This window comes from Puma concolor, chromosome A1 (genome assembly GCF_028749965.1).
Source record: "Puma concolor isolate L17-30 chromosome A1, mPumCon1.1.hap2, whole genome shotgun sequence".
Lineage (NCBI taxonomy): Eukaryota > Metazoa > Chordata > Mammalia > Carnivora > Felidae > Puma > Puma concolor.
The window spans coordinates 222,650,669-222,674,151 of NC_141667.1; the positions used below are offsets into that span (position 1 = coordinate 222,650,669).

Genomic DNA, 23,483 nt, shown 5'->3' on the forward strand with positions numbered 1-23,483 from the left:
ACGGAAGTTCCAGCAATATAGAGGGGCTTGGAGGGCTACAATTAGAGCTAAGGATGTATCAGAGAGGAGATGTTCTGGAAAACATCGTAAGCTTTTTTTTTTTTTTTTTTTTTTTTGGAGTAAGAGTCAATTGGAGAAGCATATCTCATAGAGATTAAAGCCTAGTTTTAGAACCATATCAACTCCTGATTGGAATCAAGTAATCAGCTTCTCTAGCCTCTCTGCTTACTAGAAGCAAAAATAAGTACCTCTGGAAAAAGATAACATCAGTGAAAGTAACCAGCCATGTAAGAAAACAAGTTTTGGTAGAAAACCAAGAGAAGAAAAACAGACAATGGAAAGACATCCACAGAAGATCTGGATCTTCAATAAGACATACACTTTGAACTATTATTAACATGTTCATGGAATTAAAAATCAAGATGAATAAACGGGACACAAAAAAAACCGTGAAAACTGTGTGAAATAATCACATGGATGTTTTGGACCTGAATAATATTTAGTAAATAAAAGTAAAGATTGAGGGGTGCCTGGGTGGCTCAGTTGGTTGTGTCTGACTCTTGATTTTGGCTCAGATCATGATCTCACAGTTCATGAGATCAAGGCCCGCGCTGGGTTCTGCATTGACAGCATGGAACCTGCTTGAGATTCTCTCTCTCCCTCTGTCTCTGCCCCTCTGCACTCATGCTCTCTCCCTCTCTCTCAAAATAAATAAATAAACATTTAAAAATTTTTAAAAAGACACAGAGCTTCCCTCTACTTAAAAAAAAAAAAAAGATTGAACAGATAAGTTAAGCAGCACATTGGACACACTATGTTTATAGACATTAAAATTCATTTCTTACAATGTTTTGAAATCCTATTGCCATAAAATACTCAATACTGTGAAGAATGAAAAAATGAAAGGAAAGAATCATTTGTTTATACCACAGTAGAAGCATGTTAAGCAAACCATTCTATAATAAAATCTGTTAGATAGTATAAAAATTAAGGCAAAATAAAAGTATTTTTTAACAAATAAGCACTGAGAGAAGTCATCACAAAACCCATAATAAAGGAAACTTTAGGTTTAGGGTATGATTTGGGGAGATGTAAAAGAAAATGATCTCAAAGAGAAACATAGAGATGCAGGAAGAAATGAAGAGCAACAGAAAAGATAAAAAAATATGTGTAATTATAAATAAACATTGGGGTGCCTGGGTGGCTCAGTCAGTTGAGTGTCCAACTTTGGCTCAGGTCATGATCTGTTTGTGAGTTCGAGCCTCATGTCGGGCTCTGTGCTGACAGCTCGGAGGCTGGAGCCTGCTTCGGATTCTGTGTCTCCTTCTCTGCCCCTCCCCTGATCATGCTCTCTCTCTCTCTCTCTCTTTCAAAAATAAATAAACATGAAAAATATTTTTTTTAAATGTGACATGTCAAAACGTGTGAGATCCAAGTAAGTGTACTTATAGGGAAACTGACATTCTTAAGTACATATATTAGAAAAGTGTAATGATTAAAATCAATGACTGGGACACCTGGAATGGACAAGTAAGAGGACAGGTTGAGTTTGGAGTCCAAAGAATTCCCCATCTCCAAAGAATTATTACTACTTGACTTGTCTGGCAGTTCATTGAAAAGCTCCAGCCACAGGACTTGTCTTTATTTGACCTAACTCAATGCTAATTTTGTGTAAATGGCCCTATCCTCAGGGCATTTGTCAAAAAAAAAAAAAAAAAGAAAAGAAAACAGTGGCAAGTTTTTAATATCTCAGTTTCCTGTGACAGTGTCACCAGTTGGAGCTAATAAGAAGCTGAGCAAAAACTTAAAAGGAAAAACAGAGAACAACATGAAGATTCTGAAAAGTTCTAACATATTTCTGGAAATCTAGAAGGTCACGTGTATTTTACTGAGTACATACCCAAGAAAGACCTGAAGAGGGTCATAATCTTTCACCTCAGGCTGACTTTGAGGTCCTGCACAAGCAAGGAAGTGAGGGCTAAGGCAGAATTGCAAATCACCTAAGTCATGCCCCAACACACACACTTACACAGAGTCCCTCAGCAAAGGGAGAGACACTTGCCAGTTCAAGGAAATCTCTTAGTTCAATCATTAGCTGACCACTAAGCTAAGCAAGCAGACTTTAGTGGCCATACAAGACAAAAAAAAGAGACTTTTCAGAATTAGTCCAGGAAAGTCACTAAACAAGCAAATAGCGATAACAACAACGACAATGACAACAAGAAACAATGAACCTGAGGAGGGGGGACATCACATTTCTAGGGTTGCTATATTGTATTATTTGTATGATATTATATTGTTTAGATGATATTATTTAAAATTATATTATTTTAAATGCCCAGTTTCAACAAAAACTTAGGACACACACAAAGAAACAGGAAAGAATGGTTTACACATGGAGGGAAAAAGCATCAATAGAAACTATTATTTTGAGTTATTCTCTTTTTGGTTAGAAACTATCTGAGAAACTGGAGATGATGGTCTTCCTAGACCAAGATTTTACATCAGCTATTATAAATATGGTCAAAGAGGGGCGCCTGGGTGGCTCAGTCAGTTAAGCATCCGATTTCGGCTCAGGTCATGATCTCGCGGTCCGTGAGTTCAAGCCCCGCGTCAGGCTCTATGCTGACAGCTCAGAGCCTGGAGCCTGCTTCAGATTCTGTGTCTCCCTCTCTCTGCCCCTCCCCCATTCATGCTCTGTCTCTCTCTGTCTCAAAAATAAATGAACATTAAAAAAATTTTTTTAAATAAAATAAATATGGTCAAAGAATTAAAGAAACCATGCCTGAAGAATTAAAGAAAAGCTTGAGAATTAGGTCTTACCAAATAGAGGATATCAATAAATAGAAATTATTTAAAAAATAAGAACCAAATAGAAATTCTACAGTTACAAATGAAAAATAGAGGGGATCGAGAGCAATTTGATCTGGCTGAAGAATCAGTACACTTGAAAACAGATCAAGGGGCGCCTGGGTGGCCCAGTCGGTTAAGCGTCCGACTTCAGCCAGGTCACGATCTCGCGGTCCGGGAGTTCGAGCCCCGCGTCGGGCTCTGGGCTGATGGCTCAGAGCCTGGAGCCTGTTTCCGATTCTGTGTCTCCCTCTCTCTCTGCCCCTCCCCCGTTCATGCTCTGTCTCTCTCTGTCCCAAAAATAAAATAAAATAAACGTTGAAAAAAAAAATTAAAAAAAAAAAGAAAACAGATCAATTGAGATTATCCAGTCTAAGCAATAGAAAGAAAAATGAAGAAAAATGAACAGAGCCCCAGACACCTTTAGGACACCATTGAGCTAATGTACATGTAAAAGGAGTCCGAGAAGAATAAAGAAAGTGGAAAAAAGAATATTTTAAGAGATAATGGCCAAAAACTTCTCAACTTTGAAGAAACACTATACCAAATCTGCATTTCCAGGAAGCTCAACAAATTTCTAGTATACACTCAAAGGGATCCATGCATAGGCACATCATAGTCAAGCCACCAAAAGCCAAAGACAGCATCTCGAGAGCAGCAAGAGAAATGATTCATCACATACAAAACCCCTGACTGCAACATGATTTTCCAGAAGCCTGCCCCTGGATACAATCCAGGTAGAATGTGAGGTAACAATCATTTGTGAGTCATCAACAGTGACAGCCTATTGGTGAAGTCAAAGATGGAAGACGGAAAAGTCTTTCTCTTTCCACTCCTTAAAGTTCCTTACCCATTGTGGGTCTCCCTACCCTGTGAGTCAGGACTAAGAGGGGCAGCGGGATCACTGCCAACAGTGTTAGGGGGTCTGTGATGTGACAATGACTGCCTGGCCTCTGAGGGCTACTGAGGAGGACTGCCCAGTTGGGAAACAGCTAAGCAGTAAGTAACTGTTGGCTTTAGATTGGATAGTTATTTGTTCTAAGCATAGAGTTATATACAACATTTTCCTTAAAAGTAAGTTCCTGTCCTGAAGTATAATATTGAAAACTAGGCGTGTTTCTTTGATTCTTGTTTTTATATCCACAGAAGGCAGTGCCTACCTCATAGGTAGCTCTTGTAGGGAATAAGTTGGATACATTGAATCCACATATCATATTACACTTTATATCTAAATACGCATGTATGTATTTGATATTATGCTTGATTTATCTCTCAAGGATAATTTAAGTGGTTGTGAGAAAAACTTGAAGATGAATTTTTCTCTAACATTATAATCCGGGATACCGCCCTTCATTCAGCTGTCATTTACTTAACATATATTATGTACCAGCTGTTGCACTGGATGCTGGACCCAGAGCTGTGAAACGGTGTTCCTAGTGGGACAGGAGAGGCATATACTGACTCTGAATTTGGTAGAGACAGGGGTATCAGGAGAGCTAGAGGAGGTGACTGAGTTCCAAAGAGTTAACTAGGTGAAGTGAAGTGGGGTTAGGCAAGGCTATCCAGGGAGAGAGACCGACATGGCAGGAAACTGAGGAAAACTTGGCATGTTTGAGGGATTGCACGTGGCCAGAGCATAGGCATCAGGGAAGGTGGCTGAGAGATAAAGCAAAAATGGTTTGTAGGGACAGATCATGATCGTCGAGGCATGCTGGCCTAAGAAGATTGAAAATGACACAAAATAGTAACAATTGTAATTATTCTTACTTTCTGTTTAATGAGCACTTGCTATGTGCCAGCTACTGGGCTAGGCACTCGAAATGCCCAATTTACTCCCTACAAGAGCTCTGTGAGGTAGGCACCGCCTTCCGTGGATAAAACACATTCCGTCGGGAAAAGGAGTCCACAAAGAGGTGGAGAAAGAGTGGTCCGGGAAGTGGGAAGAGAGCAGGATGGCCCCGTGTTATAGAAGCCAAGGGGGAGGGAGCTTCAAAAAGGACTAATGTCAAATGCTGCTAACAGGTCGGTCAGTGAGGACAAAGGACTAAACACTGCACACGTCTCTAGGGATCTTAACAAATAGAGTTTCAGTGGAGTAAGGAGGCAAAAGGCAGATTGCTGTAGGATGGGTTGTAGATGCAATACAGAAATGGTGGATAGTGATCGTCGGCTGCTCTTTGAGAAGAGTATTCAAGGAGGGGAGGGCCAGCACACGGTAAGCAGAGAGAGCTAGAGGATTCTGTGGTCAGCTGGTTGAGCGGTCGTGTTAAGATGAGAGGGACTTGAGTGTGTTCGTGTGCTGAGAGGCCAGAAGGAGCAGAGAGGGAGATAGGAAGGCCCAGGAGTGAGGGATTGCTGAGGAAATAAAGTCACCATGGGGCTGTGAGGAGATGGGGGAGGGCCTGGCTTTGCCCAGGAGCCCGTAGGCGGGCATTAACAATGGATGTGGATGCCAAGACGCTAAGCTGGAGGCTGAAGAAGTTTCAGCCTGTGGCCCTGTTTCTCCACAAATAGGAGCCCAGATCTTCTGACAAGGGACAGTCCCTGAATACTTGACTTATAATACACTTATTTCTGTCAACAAGTGTCGTAAGCAGATCTCTCGTGCCGCGGCCCAAGTAGGCAGTGAGACTGGAGGAAAATCAGGGAGAGTGAACATTTAGTGCTCACTGACCTGTACTTTGCAGTTTTTCCTATTCTCAAGTGACTCCATGGACTGAGCCAGTCCCCCAGAATTGGCTTCTCCACTCAGTTTTGTGGTTCTCTCTCCCCATGAATGTCGACACTGGTTCTTTGTGGAGCACAGCGCTGAAGGGAAAGCCTGCCAAGAACCACAACTGGTGTTAGACCTGCAGAAAGTGTGAGGCCATGAAAAGAGCCAGAAAATAAGAGCCTGGGAGGCACTAGGCAAGGGAAATTCAGAATCAGAGAACAGTTGGGATCTCTGGTGCAAAGGAAAAAATAATTTATTAAACTGTTTCAGTGAGTTCTCTAGTTAGTGCAAACATTACCCAAGGAATAAGAAATAAAGCTTTAGTGTAATTTGGAAGGTGGTTACTTTTGGCGTTGGAATATGTCCAGGAAACATTTCAGAAGAAAGTCAGAAGCCTGCACAGAAATGGTTTTGCTTGTTTGTTTGTTTGTTTGTTTTTGCAAACTGGAAACAGACAAGTCTCACATATAAAAATAGATTTTTGTAAGCCTTTTTTTGTTGTTTGGTGAAAAATATATTTTCTTCACTGATAACATTCAGTGTTCTTTGATTTGCTTTTTAATGTGAGTGTTGGTGTATTTTTTTTAGCAGGATTGTATGAGGAGAAAGGAGGTTTCCTTTAAAATTAGTGACCACATTGCTAAATGTTATCATTAAGTTATCAATAGGTCTGGGGCTTAATACAATGCTCTCACTCTCTCTCTCCCTCTCTCTCTCTCTTATACACACACACACACACACACACACACACACACACACCTTCCTAGTTAAAATATCAGCCCGATGGTGTTTCCAAGTAGTATTGCTTGACCACGTAATGCACTTCTAACACTTACTAGAAGAATCTTGCCTCATCTACTTAATTGCTTGAATGGGTTTTTAACTTCAAGCCTGAGTTTTCTCAGTTATATAATGAGGTTAATCAAGGTGCCTATCTCACAGCGTGGTTGAAAGGATTACACAGGTAATGCCAGTAAAGTGCCCAGCATAAAAGGGCTAAATAAATGTGCAGGTAGTTGTTGTTACTAACATTGTAATTAGAAAGTTGATTGTTGTTGACAGCTATCCTGGGCTCTAATTGACCCTGAGGCTTTGCTTACAGAGTTTCCAAATCCAGTTCAACAAACACTTGTTGAGGGCCAGCTTTGCGTTCTCATAACAAAAAGGAAGGAAGAAGGACGCACTTTCCCCCACCTCAAGATACCAACAGTTACATAAATAAGACAACCATAATACAACCTAGAAAATCAAATTTCCAAAATTCAACGAAATTCAGTTCAAGTCAACCAACATTTCTATCAATTACCTCCTATGCCCACAGCTTCATCTTAGATGCTGGGTTACAGGGATGGCAGCAAGGCACGTCCACACCTAATATCAGCCGAGCATGACAAGCAAACAACGGGAGTGAGGGGGTGGTGATGAACTTTGTCTGGAAGGTCCAAGTAGCTTTCAGAGGGGGCGATGTGGAGAGGAATTCAAGCCACACTGAGAAGGAAAGGTAATCAGTAGAGGACACAGCGTGTTCCTTGGCTTGGAAGCTTGAAACTGCAGGTCTTGTCCAGAGGACTGGATGTGGCCCATTATTACTGAAACTTAGCTTTGGAGATGGTAGGAAGGTCAAGGGAGTGACAAGCAGGAGTTAGGTTACAGAGAACCTTACTAGGCATTTGGATTTGGGCTGTGGAGTCTTCGGAGTTTTGTGAGCAGGTGTGATTACGTGTTTTAGAAACATCCCTGGGGCAGGGCCCCTGGGTGGCTAAGTCAGTTAAGCATCCAAATCCTGATTTTGGCTCAGGTCATGATCTCACGATTTGTGGATTTGAGCCCCGTGTCCGGTTCTGTGCTGACAGTGCAGAGCCTGCTTGGGATTCTTTCTCTCTCCCTCTCTTTCTGCCCCTCCCCCTCTTGAGCATTCGCCTTCTCTCTCTCTCTCTCTCTCTCTCAAAATATAAATAAAGAAACTTAGAAACACCCCTGAGGCTACAGTAGGGGTGGATGGGAGGGTAAGGTCAATACCAGAGAGACTGGTGAGACTGTCACAGGGGTCCTGCTGCAAAGCAGCCGTGGTCAATGACATGAATCTGAGGGCATGGTTCCAAGAAATGTTAACAATCATAACTGGGAGGGTTGATGATTGATTCAAAGTCTGGTGAGGAAAAGGAAGGAGTCAGGGATGAGCTCCAGGTTTCTGGCTTGTGTGGCTGGGTGGACATGGTGATGCCACCGTCTATCCCTTCACCACACACACACACACACACACACACACACACACTCCACCTATGTGTCCTTCCTTCTCCCCTACTCCCTGATCCCAAGTCTGAAAATGGAAAAACAAGAAGAAAGCCCAGAGGGACTTCCCAAAGGGAAGTCATGTTGCTCCATTATGTGGTGCTTAGCAAGGCCCACGGAGTGAGGCCAGACCCTGGCAGCTCCTTCCAGAAAGCTCAAAATGGAAATTAATGCCCTCACCAGGTACATGCACCCTTTGTCTTCCCTTCCTCTGACCATTCTCCTGTGTCCAGCCCTTTTTCTCATCACTTGACCCACCTTTGTACTTACTGTAGTCTGGAGAGTGCTGATATCTGATACTTCAGATATATGGCAATATTCTCTCTCTCTGTCTCTCCTCCCTTTATTTCTTTTCTTTTCCTTTCTTTTCTTTTCTTTTCTTTTCTTTTCTTTTCTTTTCTTTTCTTTTCTTTTCTTTTCTTTTCTTTCTTCTTTCCTTCCTTCCTCACTTCCCTTTCTTCTTTCTTTCTTTCCTTTCTTTCTCCCTAGCTTATATTTTATTGTAAAATATAATACATTTATAGGAGTACTTGAAATATATACCTACAGCTTAGCATATTTTTATGATGAACACACCTACAACCACTACCCCAGTAAAGAAATAGAATACTGCTAGCTCCTCAGGAGCCCTCCTCATGTCCTCACCTAATCACCACCACCACCTCCCTATCCCATCCTCCCCTCTCAAGCAACCACTATCTTGACTTATGGGTCTCAATTCTTTGCTATGCTTTTTTGTGTTATCACCTAAGTATATAAACAACAGAGTTTAGTTTTTCCTGTTTGGGAACTTTATTCTTTGAAATTCTTTGATCCTGCGTCTCTCTCTCTCTCTCTCTCTCTCTCTCTCTCTCTCTCTCTCTCTTGCTTTATATGTTTGTTTATTGAAGAGAGAGAGAGCAGGGGAGGGGCATATAGAGAGAGAGAGGGAGAGAAAAAAATCTCAAGCAGCCTCCCCTGTCAGTGCAGAGCCTGATGTGGGGCTCAATCCCACGACCCATGAAATCATGACCTGAGCCGAAACCAAGTCAGACACTTAACCAACTGAGCCACCCAGGTGCCCCAATCCTGCTTCTTTCTTTAAAAATTATGTTTATACTATTCATCCACATTGTTGCACATAGCTGTGCTGTCCATTGCATGAATATACTACCATTTTTAAATTCCATTCTATTGTGATGGCCATTGGATTGTTGCAGTTGAGCGTTTATGAACAAGTCTCCTCAGACATTCTTGTACATGTCTCTTGGTCACAATTCATAAGATTCCTCAGGGTACATATCTGGAAGTGGAGCTACTGAGTCATAAAGTATCTTCCCTATTGTTCAATATTACTTGATATTGTGAGAGCTCCTCTTATTTGTATCCTTGCTAACATTTGGTATTGTCTCTTACCTTACTGTTTTAAGTCTCTGTTCCCCAAATAGACTACTAAAATAGTACCCCCTAGGCCAGTGGGTCTCACCCTCTGCTTTTCAGGTGGCCTTAACAGAACACTCACACCTGTGGCACCCTGCTGCGAGCATGGCCATGAGACGGTTATGAGCGATCCCCAAGTGAGAATGCCGAAACTTCAAATGAATTCTCATTGGTTTAACAAAAGTAAAGCATTGAGGGGCTGCAGTACTTTATTATTTAAAAGTAAAAGAACTTTTAAAGATCACCCCTTGAAGTGATCGTGTCACACTTGTGTGTTCTGATATCCTAGTTGAGCATCCCTGTCCTTGTTGGCTGAGATTCTATGACTTTAGCGGCTTTGACTTTGAATGTATTGACTCCCTCTTCAGCCCAAAGCTATAACCAGCCAGCATGTTTCTCTACCAAATCTCATCTCTCACAAACACATGCGATGGGTCAAAGAGAGAAATGGTTAAATTTTCCTAAATCAAATAATACAGACCCAAGGGCTCATTCTCTGGCATGTAATATTCATGAACTTGTTTTCTGTACTGCCCCTGCAGGGTTTGACCAGCTGACCTGGACTTGGCCAATAGTCCTGTCCTCCATCATGGCCACCCCACCATTCTGGCTAACTAAGAAGATGTTTCCCTTCAAAGTGAGCAAATGGATGGGGCTTGCTTGCTTTCGGTCAATGGTGGGATCCTCACCCAACATACGCCAGAAGAAACTAATCTGCAAGTTGCAGGAAGATAAGGCTTTTCGGGAAGAGATGAAGATTTTTCTTGAGAAAATAGAAGACTTCAGAGAAAAGATGTGGAATTTCCGAGGCAAGATCCATGATTTCCGGGGTCAGATCTTGGGCTTTTGGGAAGAGGAGAGACCTTTCTGGGAAGTAGAGAAGACCTTCTGGAAAGAGGAAAAAGCCTTCTGGGAAATGGAAAAATCTTTCCGGGAAGAAGAAAAAACCTTTTGGAAAAAGTACCGTACCTTTTGGAAGGAGGATAAGGCCTTTTGGAAAGAGGACAATGCCTCATGGGAAAGAGACCGGAACCTTTTTCAGGAGGACAAGGCCCTGTGGGAGGAAGAGAAAGCCCTGTGGATGGAGGAAAGAGCTCTTCTTGAGGAGGAAAAGTCCCTGTGGGAGGATAAAAAGTCCCTCTGGGAAGAAGAGAATGCCCTCTGGGAAGAGGAGAAAGCATTCTGGGTAGAAGGTGGTGGCCATATTGCTGAGGAGCAGATACCTGAAGACAGGCACCACAATATCAATGGAGGGCCCCAATCACTGGCCCTCTTCCGAGGCAGAGCGTGAGAACAGGACATGAAGGGACATGGGGTCCAGACGCTGTTGGATAGGGATTCAAGTCCAGGGTGACCCAACGTGCTGGAGAAAATAGGCACTTGCTTGTCTCCTTGCTTCAAAAGACCTAATAAAGTCCTGAGAAGAGGTTTGGGGAAACAACTTCTTCAATAAGGCCTGCTTCATTTTTTTCCCCTCTTTTGTGATTATCCAAGGCCATATTTCCACCTTCCAGGCTGTACTGCTATCTGTATAGAACTTGGTTCTGGGCACTTCACCATGAGCCCATCATGTGTGAGTGTTTGTGAATAGAGACCCTACAGCTCTCTTTAAAAGTCAGAATGGGAGAGAAGAGAGGCTGAGACAACTCCAGCTAGAGACACATAGGGACAGAGAGCAGCTGAGTCACCTATGCCTCTGGTGTGCTGGGGGAAAATCATTCTTTTCCACTCTGAGCAGGCTTAGAGGCCTGGAGCAGGCTGACAGCTTTTCAGAGAAGGCCACAGTGCCTTCATTGTGCTTCATTGTCCCTGCAGGCCTTTTAGAACACATAGGCTGAATTCCCTAATGGTCCCGTCACTTGTGATTCCTGATGCCCAGCAAACTTCTCAATTCCAGTTCTCTGTAGCCTGAGAAAGGGGCAGGGCATAAGGCGAAGGCTCTAGAGCAAGGCCCTTCCCTGCCAGTGAAGTCAAAGTGTTCCATATAGGACGGTCTCCCTGCCACATGTATTCCCATTCACACAGGCCTCAAGACAGGATCAATTCCTTCCTTCAAATCTCTCTCCTTCATTCAAAATTAAAATGCCCCAAGGAGGTAATACACTCAATGAATGTACACTCATGTGGTCAGCAACTTACACACCCAGCTTTTCCTCTGGGATTAGATGGTCTCTATGGGCATTGGTATGGAAACGAACAGAAGGTGGAAGTTGAGACATGTAAAGGCAAACACCTGCCTTCCCCCTTTCTGAGGCCTGACCCTCATCTGTATTAATGCATCTACTTACCTAGCCTTTGCACATCCCTTTCTGCTTGACAAGCATTTTCACACTCACCATCTCATGTAGCCAGCACCACAACTCTGTGGGTTGACAAGGAAGGTACATAAACCCATTGTACAGACGTGGAAACAGAGACCTAGAGAAGCAAAGTGACTACATATGGCCAGGCAGGTAGCAAACGGAAGGACCAGGATTAGAACTCACACCATCTGCCTCTTGGTCCTGTTCCTTTTCTAATGACAGCCCTAGATCATGGAACGCAGCTTTAGAGTAGATCAGCCAATAATGGCATTGGGCTTGGGTGAGCCTTACAGCACTTTGGAATTTCACCAGGGTTTGGGGCAGCAGTGAAGAGATAGGGAGAGGAGAGGATGGGGGCCCCTAGGTGAACAGCCAGGCCTAGGTGGCTCTGTATCACTCTGGGAAAGTTTGGGGTGTCTGGCAAGGCATCTGATTCTCAGGAGTCAGGGCCAGCCTTCTGACTCAAGAAGACCTGTCCAGTGGATGGTGTGCAGAATGGTGGGAACCCCAGTGCAGCAAGAGCTGCCGATTCAGGGATCCCCAGTATTCTGCTGCAAACAAAAGTAAAGAGAATTGTTAATCTTTTTTTTTTTTTTTTTAATTTTTTTTTTCAACGTTTATTTATTTTTGGGACAGAGAGAGACAGAGCATGAACGGGGGAGGGGCAGAGAGAGAGGGAGACACAGAATCGGAAACAGGCTCCAGGCTCTGAGCCATCAGCCCAGAGCCTGACGCGGGGCTCGAACTCCCGGACCGCGAGATCGTGACCTGGCTGAAGTCGAACGCTTAACCGACTGCGCCACCCAGGCGCCCCGAGAATTGTTAATCTTAAGGCCAAAGAGACATAAATCTGGTGGAGGCAGGAGCTGGGGTGTGGTAAATAGACCCCCTCTCTTTTAACAGCATTCCATAGAAACAATTTAAGAGACAGGTGCCAACTGAAGAGGACTTGAGGGGCAGCCCAGAGAGGACAGGTGTGTCCCTCTGTGAGTCTATCCTTCCTCCAGCAAACAGCTGTGAACTTGCACTGTCCCAGGCTCTGTTTCTTAGGTCTAGGTGGGGAGACAAGCAGGTAAAGAGGCCAGTGCATCCCAAGGTGATGAGAGCCGTGAGAGATCTCAGGAGTGCTCCTTTGATGCCTTGTAGCTGACTCTGGCATTGGGGAGTGAGTGGATGGAATCTAGAAAGGTTTTCTGGCAGAGGTGATGACGGGGTGAATCCTAACAGTCCAGTGGGAATTAGCTAGGGGAGGGAGCCTGAGAGGTTGGAAGGCATTCCAAGCAGAAGGAACAGCATAGGCACAAGAGAACGTGTCACCATTTGAGGAACTGCAAAGATGGGAGATATGCAGAACTGTGGATTGGACAAGAAGGCAGAAAACTGATGGCATAAGGTCTTGTGGGCAATAGGGAGCCACTGAAGAATTTTAAGGAAGGAATGACTGAGATTTAAATTTTAGAAATGACATCTGACTACTCAAAGTGTGGTCTGTGCACCAGGAACACTGGCCTCACCTGGGACTTTGTTGGAAATGCAGAATCTCAGGCCCCAACCTATTGCATCAGGCTTTGCATTTTAACAAGGTCCCTGGGTGATTTGCATGGCCTTTAACATTGGAGGCACACATCTGTAGAAGTGACACTGGTGTCAGTGAGGTGTGGGTGAAGAGTTGCTGGCAGCTTGTGAAGGAGCTTGGGGAGGTCGATCAGAGTCACCTAGCTGGGGATGGACTGGATTTCATCAGTGTGGGAGAGGCCAGTGTCAAGGATGATGTGAAAAAGGGGATGGCTGTGCCCATCACTGGGAGGAGGGCAAGGGAGAGCAGGATGGGGTGTATTCAGGTTGAGGGGAGATGAAGAGTGTAGTCTGAGACGTGGCAGAACCCCTTTATCTGCCATGTGGGGCAAGTTCTCCAAGCCTGGTCAGCACTTGGGTGAACTCAACCCTTCTCGCTTGTCACCCAACAAAAAGTTGTGCAGCCAACAGCCCTTTGTTACATAAAGGGTTGATTCGTCAGTTATTTCGTCATCTGTTTATTCATTCACCCACCACTGTGCCTTGCCAGCTCTGGGCTATGTCTGGGAGTGTACATGAAGCTAGCAGCCCGGAGGGGAGGACAATCATCAAATAATCACAATGTAATTATTTGTAAAATTGGACCAATACCAGGAAGGAGGAGGGTAGGCAGGACTGCTTCTCTGAGAGCACCCCAACAGTGCACCCCACTTGAGTGTGTTAAACACAGAGGAAGATCTGTAGAGATATGAAATAAAAGCCAAGATTTAGACAAAAGAAAACAGAAGGTTAAGTAAGCTGTGTAGGCTAATAACTGGGAATCACTGGACCCTCACATAGACTCACAGAAAGGATGCAGATAATGTCCGTGAAAGTGGCTTCTAACCCCTGAGTTATTTTCACTAGTGCTATCCCACATGCAGGTAGACTTCTTCACAGTGAAAGCTGGTTTCCTCTTTAAGATGGCACCATGATGGCATCACTGGGCTCCTGAGGGTTCTCCTGGGTGTTCCATGACCTAAGGCACGGGCAGACATCTCGAAGCAGCTCGCCTCTCCTTTGATCCTCTGGCAAAAAACATATCATCTAGGCCATCTGGGGGTCCTGCTCGTCCAGCTGGGAGAGCCGAAATCATCTTTATTCCAGAATCACGTTGCAGACACTGGAAGATCCAGGAGTGCTGGAGACAGGTTCTATTGCCGTAACTAGTACCTTGCCACTGAACTCACTCTGAGGAATTGTCATCTTCCCTCCAAGCCTGAACCCACCCAGAAGCTCTTCCCTAAACCTGTCAGAAGGGGAACGATAGCGTTTTTGAAGTGCAGCGGGTTTCTCAGGGAAAGGTGATCTGTTCATGGGGGCTGTCATTACACCTGTAGGCCGTGGGCCACACACATCAGACTCACCTAGGAGTGCTTGCCAAAATGACAATTCCTGGGCTCCACCCCGGAGTGGATCACAATTTCTGGGGGCCAGGCCTTAAAACTTGTATTTTAAAACATGTTTTCTAGATGGTTCTCATGCAAGCTAAATTCTAGAAAAACACTTGTGTGTAGTTAAAAAAAAAAAAGTGCTGGGATAGAAATCAAAGGCCCCGATTCTATTTCCAGTTCTGCTGCTCATGGCTAAGAGCTTGAGGCCCAGGTTGAGCCTCTGTTTCTTCAGCTACAGAATTAGTGGACTTTCTTTTTTTTTCTTTTTTTAATGTCTTATTTATTGTTGAGACAGAGAGAGACAGAGCATGAGCAAGGGAGGGGCAGAGAGAGAGGGAGACACAGAATCCGAAGCAGGCTCCAGGCTCTAAGCTGTCAGCACAGAGCCCAACGTGGGGCTCAAATTCACGAACCCGGAGATCATGACCTGAGCCAAAGTCCGACGCTTAACTGACTGAGCCACCCAGGCGCCCAGAAGTAGTGGACTTTCTAACTGCAGAAGTCCCTGTTGGCAAGTGTTAGAAACTTGGTTTGAGGCCCAGGCTCCTCCTGAGAAGTTAGGATGGGAAAGAACAGTTCAGGGTCCTGTGCCTTTCCTCTGCAGCCCAGGCATAGATCACCTGCGTAGGGGCACATGGCCCAGACCAGCGCATCGAGCTTCTGTTTGTTGGACACGTATGAAGAGGAGAGACCACACATCAAACAGGTGGCACCTGGGGTGACCCAAGGAAGTCCTTGCTAACTTCTCTGTCCTCTCTGCATAAGCCTGGATACTGTCCCCATAGTCTAGACCCACCTCCGGGGAGGTGGGCAGAGCTACACAAAATCCAAAGTGATACAAACTTTGAGTAAGTAAAAAAAAAATGTCCAGCTGGTAAAAATTTACTGTGGAGCACAGGCCAATGGCACATTGAGAAAAAATACTCCAGTTAACCTGGAATTTGCTAGACTCTTCTCAGCATATCTATGTGTTTCTTAAAAGCTAGTGGGTGCCCTAAAGGCTGAATAGCATTTTCTGTTCTTCAAAAACCATACGGCATGACAGGTCTAATTCTCATCTTCGGCACTTGTGATGTAGTTTCTCATTTAACTCAGACCCAGAAGAACGAAGGGACATGCATACCTCATTACTGTTAATAGTCACAAAAGTAGCAGGACCTGACCTAGCTTAGGGCTCAGACGGGCAGTCCCTACCCCTACCCCTACCCCTGTGCCCATGTTGGTGCCAGCTTCTTCACTTAGCAGAGGGCAGCTGTATGAATTTCCTGGAGCTGCTCTAACAACCGAAAACATGGAGTCATAAGCAACTGAAATTTATCATCTCACAGTTCTGGAGATCAGAAGTCTGAAATCAAAGTGCTGGCAGGGGAGGTTCCTGAAGGCTCGGAGGCTCTGAGAACCCATCCCATGACCCTACAGGCTTCTGGTGGCTGCTGGCAGTCTTTAGCATTCCCTGGCACATAAATGCATCACTCCTATCTCTGCCCCCATCTTCATATGGCCTTCTTTTTATTTTTTACCTTTAAATGTTTATTTAATTTTGAGAGAGAGACAGTGTGAGTGAGGGAGGGACAGACAGAGAGAGGTAGACACAGAATCTGAAGCAGGCTCCACGCTCTGAGCTGTCAGCACAGAGCCCAACGCAGGGCTTGAACTCTCGAACTGCAAGATCATGACCTGAGCCTAAGTTGGATGCTTAACCGAATGAGTCACCCAGGTGCCCCCACATTGCCTTCTTTGTGCGTCTCTATTTCTCAAATCCACCCTTCTCTTACGGGGACACCAGTCACTGGATTGAAAGCTCTCCCTAAACCCAGGATGACCTCCATCTCAAGATCCTTAATTACAAAGATCTTATCTCTAAGTAAATTTGCATTTACAAGTACCTGGGGTTAGGACTTTTAGGGGGACACAATTCAACCCACTACAGTGGCTTTAAAAAGTCTTTGAACCCTCTGAGTCTCAGTTTCTGCATATGTAAGATGGAAATGATAATGGTAACACCCACAGAATAAGATGGGTTTTGTCAACAGTTTCTGACAAATTTCCTATTGATCTGTGCATATGTGGTGAGGTTCAAAAGAGAAAATACATGTAAAAATCCCTAGCACATTATACATCATTCAATAAATTCTAGATTTCTCCACTTCCTTGTGCTTTCTAGCTGCTTTGGATGGTTTATTTCTTGGCCCAGTCTGCCAGACTTAGTGAATTCCTAGCCTTATGTGTATCTCTCTTAAAACGTTTCAACAGGTGTGGCCACATGGATATACTTTAATAGACATTATCAAACAGATAGTATTTGACCTTTGGACCACATCAGAAAAAAAAATAATCACAATGACCTCTCAGGACACATCCTGGTGTGGGTGAATGTTCTTCCATCAAAGGAATGTTCCAGTAGCATCTGCAATGATGCTAGCTAGCCCTGTGACTGACTTGTGACAAATGACTTGAGATACTTGAATGGGATCTAAGAGGGGCCTGCCTTGAACTCTTCTCTCACAAAGGGAGAGACCAAGTGTAGATTTTTTTTTTTTAAGTAGGAGTTTTTGGTTTTGTTTAGATTGGTGTGAATAAATAACACTAGAACTTTTTCATTATCCCAACTGGCATATGTTATTAGAATCATGGTGAAATCTACAACTAAGCAGTGCAGAATGTGAAGAACACAAAATACAGTTAAGATCCCTTCTCTTGCTGCCCCTGAGCATGGTGGAGGAATGGGGTTTTGTGGGCACCTGCTAAAGGCCTCATAGGATCAAAGCTTGAAGAAAGGGGTTTGGGGGCACCTGGGTGGCTCAGTCAGTTAAGGATCAGACTCTTGTTTTCGGCACAGGTCATGATCTCACAGTTCAGGGGAGCAAGCCCCAGCAGGAGCTCTGCACTGCACTACCTGCTTGGATTCTCTTTCTCCTTCTCTCTCTGCCCCTTCCCCACTTGCATTCTCTCTCTCTCCCTCTCTCTCTCTCTCTCTCTCTCAAAATAAATAAATAAACTTGAAAAAAAGGAAAAGAAAGAGGTTTTGAGCTCCACCCAAACCCCCCACCGCCAATCCAGGATAATAGACATCTAAAGGCTCACTGTCAGTCACTGTGTGGCACCCCACCACTAAGCCTCTGGAGACCACTTCATATCTCACTTTTATCTAGGAGCAGAGGGCCCACAAGGAGGGAAGGACTGGCTGTTTCTTTAATAGCTGGTGATATCTGGGAAGTTCCATCTTCTCATTATTGAACAGTGATCATTAATGGGACATGCTTAAGATACAGCCTGACAATAGCGGGGTCTCTAATGAAGACCTCCAAACATTAGGTCTTAAATCATCTCCAGGAAACAAATTCCTCACCCAACCTCTCTTCACCTGGCCGTCCCTAGAGTCACATAAGAGTTTAGATAGAGAAGACACCCCACTGAATCGGGTGGTTGGAAACCCTCATTGTGTAGATGAAGGAGCTGTGCCCAAGGCTGCAGGGGTGGAGCTGTGTCATGATTCAAGAAGAATGTCATTTCCTATGGTCCTATGTGCCAGAATCAGACTTCCCACCATTACACATTCCTGGTAACCCTACCTCAGACAGGCACGATTCATGAGGTGTAATCATAAAGCATTTTTGGTTTTGCTTTCCGTTGTCCCTTTATATTTGTCAACAGGGCTAGCTCTACCCTTGTCCCTGAAGAAAAACTCAAGTAGACGCTATGGCTCCTCCTGGTCACTTTAAGTTAAAAAACACAATCCCAGTTAGTAATTAAGATGTTCCGTTCCCAAATAAAGTAATCAAAGCTTTGAACTCCCCAAGGTGTCTCTCCCGCAGTTGAAGAAGAGAGGAAGCAGCCATCTTCTTCCTTTGCTTTCCGAGATACTGTACTCTTCCTTCTCTACCTTGCCTTGGGTTTGAGTCCTTCCAGGGTTGAAGAAGGGTCAGAAGAAAGGGAAGAGGGACAGTAAAGTTCTTCCTTCACTGGTCCTATGATGGAGGTTTAGCTTCAACCCTCTCTGGATTTTGAAGTTGTCTAAAGTGGCTTATTTATCTTATGGTGGCTTTTTTACTTCCTTGGTCACTCCCCCCATCATACCCACACACCCCCGCATCCCCCACATACCTACCCACCCCCCCACACACACCAAAAGAAAGAGCACTCTTAACCTCCCATCCACAGGCGTGGGATGTAACTATTCAGCTTTTTTCTTGTTATACTAACTATGGCCCTTACCAATCAGTGGAATCCCCCAACCTCTCCAGAAAGTCCTCTTGCATAGAATCTAAGATACTGGCTCCTTTCTTTTACAAAACCCACATCTGGTCCATGGGTATGCATTCATTCGTCTCTGGCTTTGACAAACTCTGGACGGCAGTGACTTCCCACACCTTAGCTCTCTACTCTGATGCCACTGGAAGCTTTAGCCAGCCTCTTGCCCTTTGGATTTCTCGGGCATAACTTGGTCACCAGACCACCATGTCACCCAACCTCTAAGTGCCATATTTTAAGCCTGTAAGTGAGGTGCCATACTTCAAGCCCTCCTCTCTCTTGACTTGGGGGGAGATAGCCCCTCCTACCTCTTTCCCTTTGGGGGAAGGGGAAGAGGTTCACAGTATAGGCTTTTTATAAAGAAATCTTCCAAAGTTCTCCTGAAACATCCTAGTCCTGACCCTTTAGCACCTTCAACGTGGGTGAGAGGTTAAGAGTTACATAAATAGCTTTTGGAAACTTTTTTGGTCACCTCTGTATATGTTTTTGCACCTCTTCTGGAATTTGGTATCTAATAGAGACAAGTTAATTACTTAACTATTCAAGCTCTAGTACTTTATGGATTAGTTATTGTATCTATAATTTCAAGCTCTATAATTTCAAGCTCCAGCAAAGGTGTCTTTCTATGCAGTGTTTCTTAATGAGAGTGACTTCACATTTGGAATAGGACAGTTCTTCATTGCTCAGTATTTCCTAAAACGTTTATGACATTTAGCATCTCTGGCCCCACAAAGGCCTGTAATGCTACCCAATCTTATCTGATGACAACCAAAAATTAGCCCACCATTTGCAAATGTTCCAAGGGAGGCAATTCTGCTCCATTGAGAACCACTAGTTTCTCAATTAGGATATCCTTAGCTAAGAGGTTGTGAGTTTTCATGATCAATCAATACAAATTACTTCTTTACATAGGAGTATGCCCTGTATTTCATAGTGGGGTTTCAGCAATGAGATTTGGTGAGGGAGTTTGGTAAGTTCAATGTGAGAACACTCAACATACTTGCTTTAGTTACCTTCTTTTACCTGATGTTTCTTTGCTGGTAACCCTTTTACTAGGATGATGGTGTTCCTTGGTGAGATAATATTTTGGGATGTATAATACTTTATTTTTTGCATGTGACTTTCTTCCTATTTAACCAGTGTTATCCATTTCCTTAGGAAAGATTAAAATGTACACCGAAAGAATCTTTATTCAGTTTTTGGCTTTTGAAATAGGTTCTTAAGATTCATTTCAGGAGGAGCCAAGATGGCAGAACAACATGGAAGTTTTTTGTGTGTCTCGTGTCCATGAAACACAGCCAGACCAACACTAAACCATCCTGCACACCTAGAAAACTGATCTGAGGATTAACACAACAATCTGCACAACCTGAACCACAGAATTCAGCAGGTATGCGGCGCGGAGAGGTGAACAGCGGGGAGAGAGAAGCTGGGAGGCCAGAGAGCGGCTTTTGTGTATGGAGAGGATGGAGACTGGGGGGAGAATATGGGAAAAGCACCCCCTGCAAAAGCAGCTGGAGAGAAAGTGGAAAAGCGGAAACAGCCTCAGGGACTGAACTAAAAAGGGAGAAATGAGAAAGGAGAAAGGAGAGCATTTAAATCCCATTAAGACTGTAAACAAGGGGAGCGCAGAGTCTGAAACTCTGCAGCTCGCAGCTCCATACCTGGCGGTGCTCTGGTGGGAAGGGCGAATCCCCAAGAGCGGAGTGGATTCCGGGGTTCTTCAGGCCACACAGGGAGAGGCGGTTCCCCTGATGGGAGAACACCTGGTAGAGGCTGCGTGGGTCCCCCAAAGGCAAGGCCCCAATGCGCCCGGGAGAACAACCACATTCGCTGGTGCTGGAACAAGGTCGTTAAGGGTGAAGGCTGGTGCCAGATGTGTGTTGTGATTTTCCATAATCCCTGAAACGTGGCTGCTACACTATCTCGTGAGCTTTTTCTGGAGCGGGCAGGCACCCGGCCGCAGTCTCTGGGCATTGGCAGCAGCACAGGACCCAGGAACGTTCCCGGTTGCAGCCGGCATGCGGCCATTGTTCGCTGAGACCCTCCCGCAGAGGGGTGGAGCGGGTCAGAGCCACAGTCCCTCAGAAGTAAGGGGTCGGGAAAAACAGCCGCATCTGAGACAAAACTCAGGAGGGAGGTGCTGCTTGGGGCTTGGTCACGGACTGTGTAAAAGCGGGGAGTGGACGGAAGACAAAGACAAAGGATGGGCGCGCGATTGCTGATCGGGGAGAACAGAGTTTCAATACTAGAGACTGGATTTCCGGGTGACGCCTCATTCACCGCTCCTGCGCAGCCGTATACGCACCTACGAGCGCTACAACAATCCACCCCAGTAAGCTAAGCAGCGCCATCTAGTGGAGAAAGGAGCCGTTACACTGAGCCCCGCCCAACTGGGCCAACCTCGCTCTCAGGAACACAAGTCTCTCGGCCTGCTTAGCTTATGGACTATGAAGCGCTTCATAGTTTCACTTCTAGGGGAAAACAAGTAATTTCAGACGTATTTCAGTCTGTTCACCTGTCCATCTATTCAATTTTCTTTCTTTCTTTCTTTTTTCTCTTTTTTGTTTCTTTTATTTTTGTTGAATAAAGAGAAAAAAATTCATTTTTATTTTCAGTTTTTATTAAAAATATTTTTTCTTTAATTTTTTCTACTATATTTTTTGCTTTTGTGTAATTTTTTTCAAATTCTATTTTACTTCCATCATTTCATTTTAGTCTAATTCAATGTATTCACTTTTTCAAATTTTCAAACAATTTCTTTTTTTTCTTTTTCTTCTTTCCCCCTTTTTCTCTAACCTATCAAGCCCCTTTCAACACCCAGACCAAAACACACCTAGGATCTAGCATCATTTATTGGATTTTGTGTGTGTTTGCTTTTAATTTTTTAATTTTTATTTTTTTAATTTAATTTTTTTATTTTAATTTCTTTCTACCTCATTAATTCCTTTTCTCCCTTGAAAATGACAAAACGAAGGACTTCACCCCAAAAGAAAGAGCAGGAAGAAATGACAGCCAGGAACTTAACCAATACAGATACAAGCAAGATGTCTGAACCAGAATTTAGAACATAATAGTAAGAATACTAGCTGGAGTCGAAAATAGATTAGAATCCCTTTCTGCGGAGATAAAAGAAGTAAAAGCTAGTCAGGATGAAATAAAAAATGCTCTAACTGAGCTGCAATTTCGAATGGATGCCATGGTGGCAAGGATGGATGAGGCAGAACAGAAAATCAGCGATATAGAGGACAAACTTACAGAGAATAATGAAGCAGAAAAAAAAAGTGGGGAGATTAAAGCAAAAGAGCATGATTTAAGAATTAGAGAAAGCAGTGACTCATTAAAAGAAACAAGATCAGAATCATAGGGGTCCCACAAAAGGAAGAGAGAGAGAGATAGGGGTAGAAGGGTTATGTGAGCAAATCATAGCAGAAACCTTATCTAACCTAGGGAAAGACACAGATGTCAAAATCCAGGAAGCACAGAGGACTCCCATTAGATTCGACAAAAACCGACCACCAACAAGGCATAGCATAGTCAAATTCACAAAATACTCAGGCAAGGAGAGAATGATGAAAGCAGCAAGGGGAAAAAAGGCCTTAACCTACAAGGGAAGACAGATCAGGTTTACAGCAGACCTATCCAAAGAAACTTGGCAAGCCAGAAAAGAGTGGCAGTATATATTCAATGTGCTGAATCAGAAAAATATGCAGCCAAGAATTCTTTATCCAGCAAGGCTGTCATTCAAGATAGAAGGAGAGAGAAAAAGTTTCCCAGACAAACAAAAATTACAGGAGTTTGTGACCACTAAACCAGCCCTGCAAGAAATTTTAAGGGGGACTCTGTGAGGGGAGAAAAGATTAAAATAAATAAATAAATAAATAAATAAATAAATAAATAAATAAATACCAAAAGCAACAAAGACAAGAAAGGACCAGAGAACATCACCAGAAACTCCAACTCTACAAACAAATAATGGCAAAACCTCATATCTTTTACTACTCATTCTAAACATCAATGGACTTGGGGCTCCTGGGTGGCTTGGTCGGTTGAGTGTCCGACTTCAGCTCAGGTCATGATCTCACAGTCCTTGAGTTCGAGCCCTGCGTCGGGCTCTGTGCTGACAGCTCAGAGCCTGGAGCCTGTTTCAGATTCTGTGTCTCCCTCTCTCTGTGACCCTCCCCCATTCATGCTCTGTCTCTCTCTGTCTCAAAAATAAATAGAAACGTTTAAAAAAAAAATAAACATCAATGGACTTAATGCTCCAATCAAAAGACAGAGGGTAACAGAATGGATAAGAAAACAAGATCCATCTATCTGCTGTTTACAAGAGACCCACTTTAGACCTCAAGACACCTTCAGATTGAAAATAAGGGGATGGAGAACCATCTATCATGCTAATGGTCAACAAAAGAAAGCCGGAGTAGCCATACTTATATCAGACAACCTAGACTTTAAAATAAAGACTGTATCAAGAGATGAAGAAGGGTATTATATCATAATTAAGGCATCTATCCACCAAGAAGACCTAATAATTGTAAACATTTATGCACCAAATGTGGCAGCACCCAAATATATAAATCAATTACTCACAAACATAAAGAAACTTGTCAATAGTAATACCATAAGAGTAGGGGACTTCAACACCCCACTCATAGCAATGGACAGATCATCTGATCAAAAAATCAACAAGGAAACAATGGCTTT

At 43.8% G+C, this 23,483-nt stretch overlaps 1 protein-coding gene across 1 annotated transcript; it reads left to right on the plus strand.

Moving 5' to 3' along the window:
• The first annotated feature begins 3,659 nt into the window (after positions 1–3,659).
• Positions 3,660–10,715, plus strand: CCDC70 (coiled-coil domain containing 70). Its single transcript, XM_025924956.2, has 2 exons — positions 3,660–3,849; positions 9,817–10,715. The coding sequence occupies exons 1-2, from the start codon at positions 3,789–3,791 to the stop codon at positions 10,563–10,565; spliced, it is 810 nt and encodes a 269-aa protein (XP_025780741.1). The 5' UTR covers positions 3,660–3,788; the 3' UTR covers positions 10,566–10,715.
• The last annotated feature ends 12,768 nt before the right edge of the window (positions 10,716–23,483 follow it).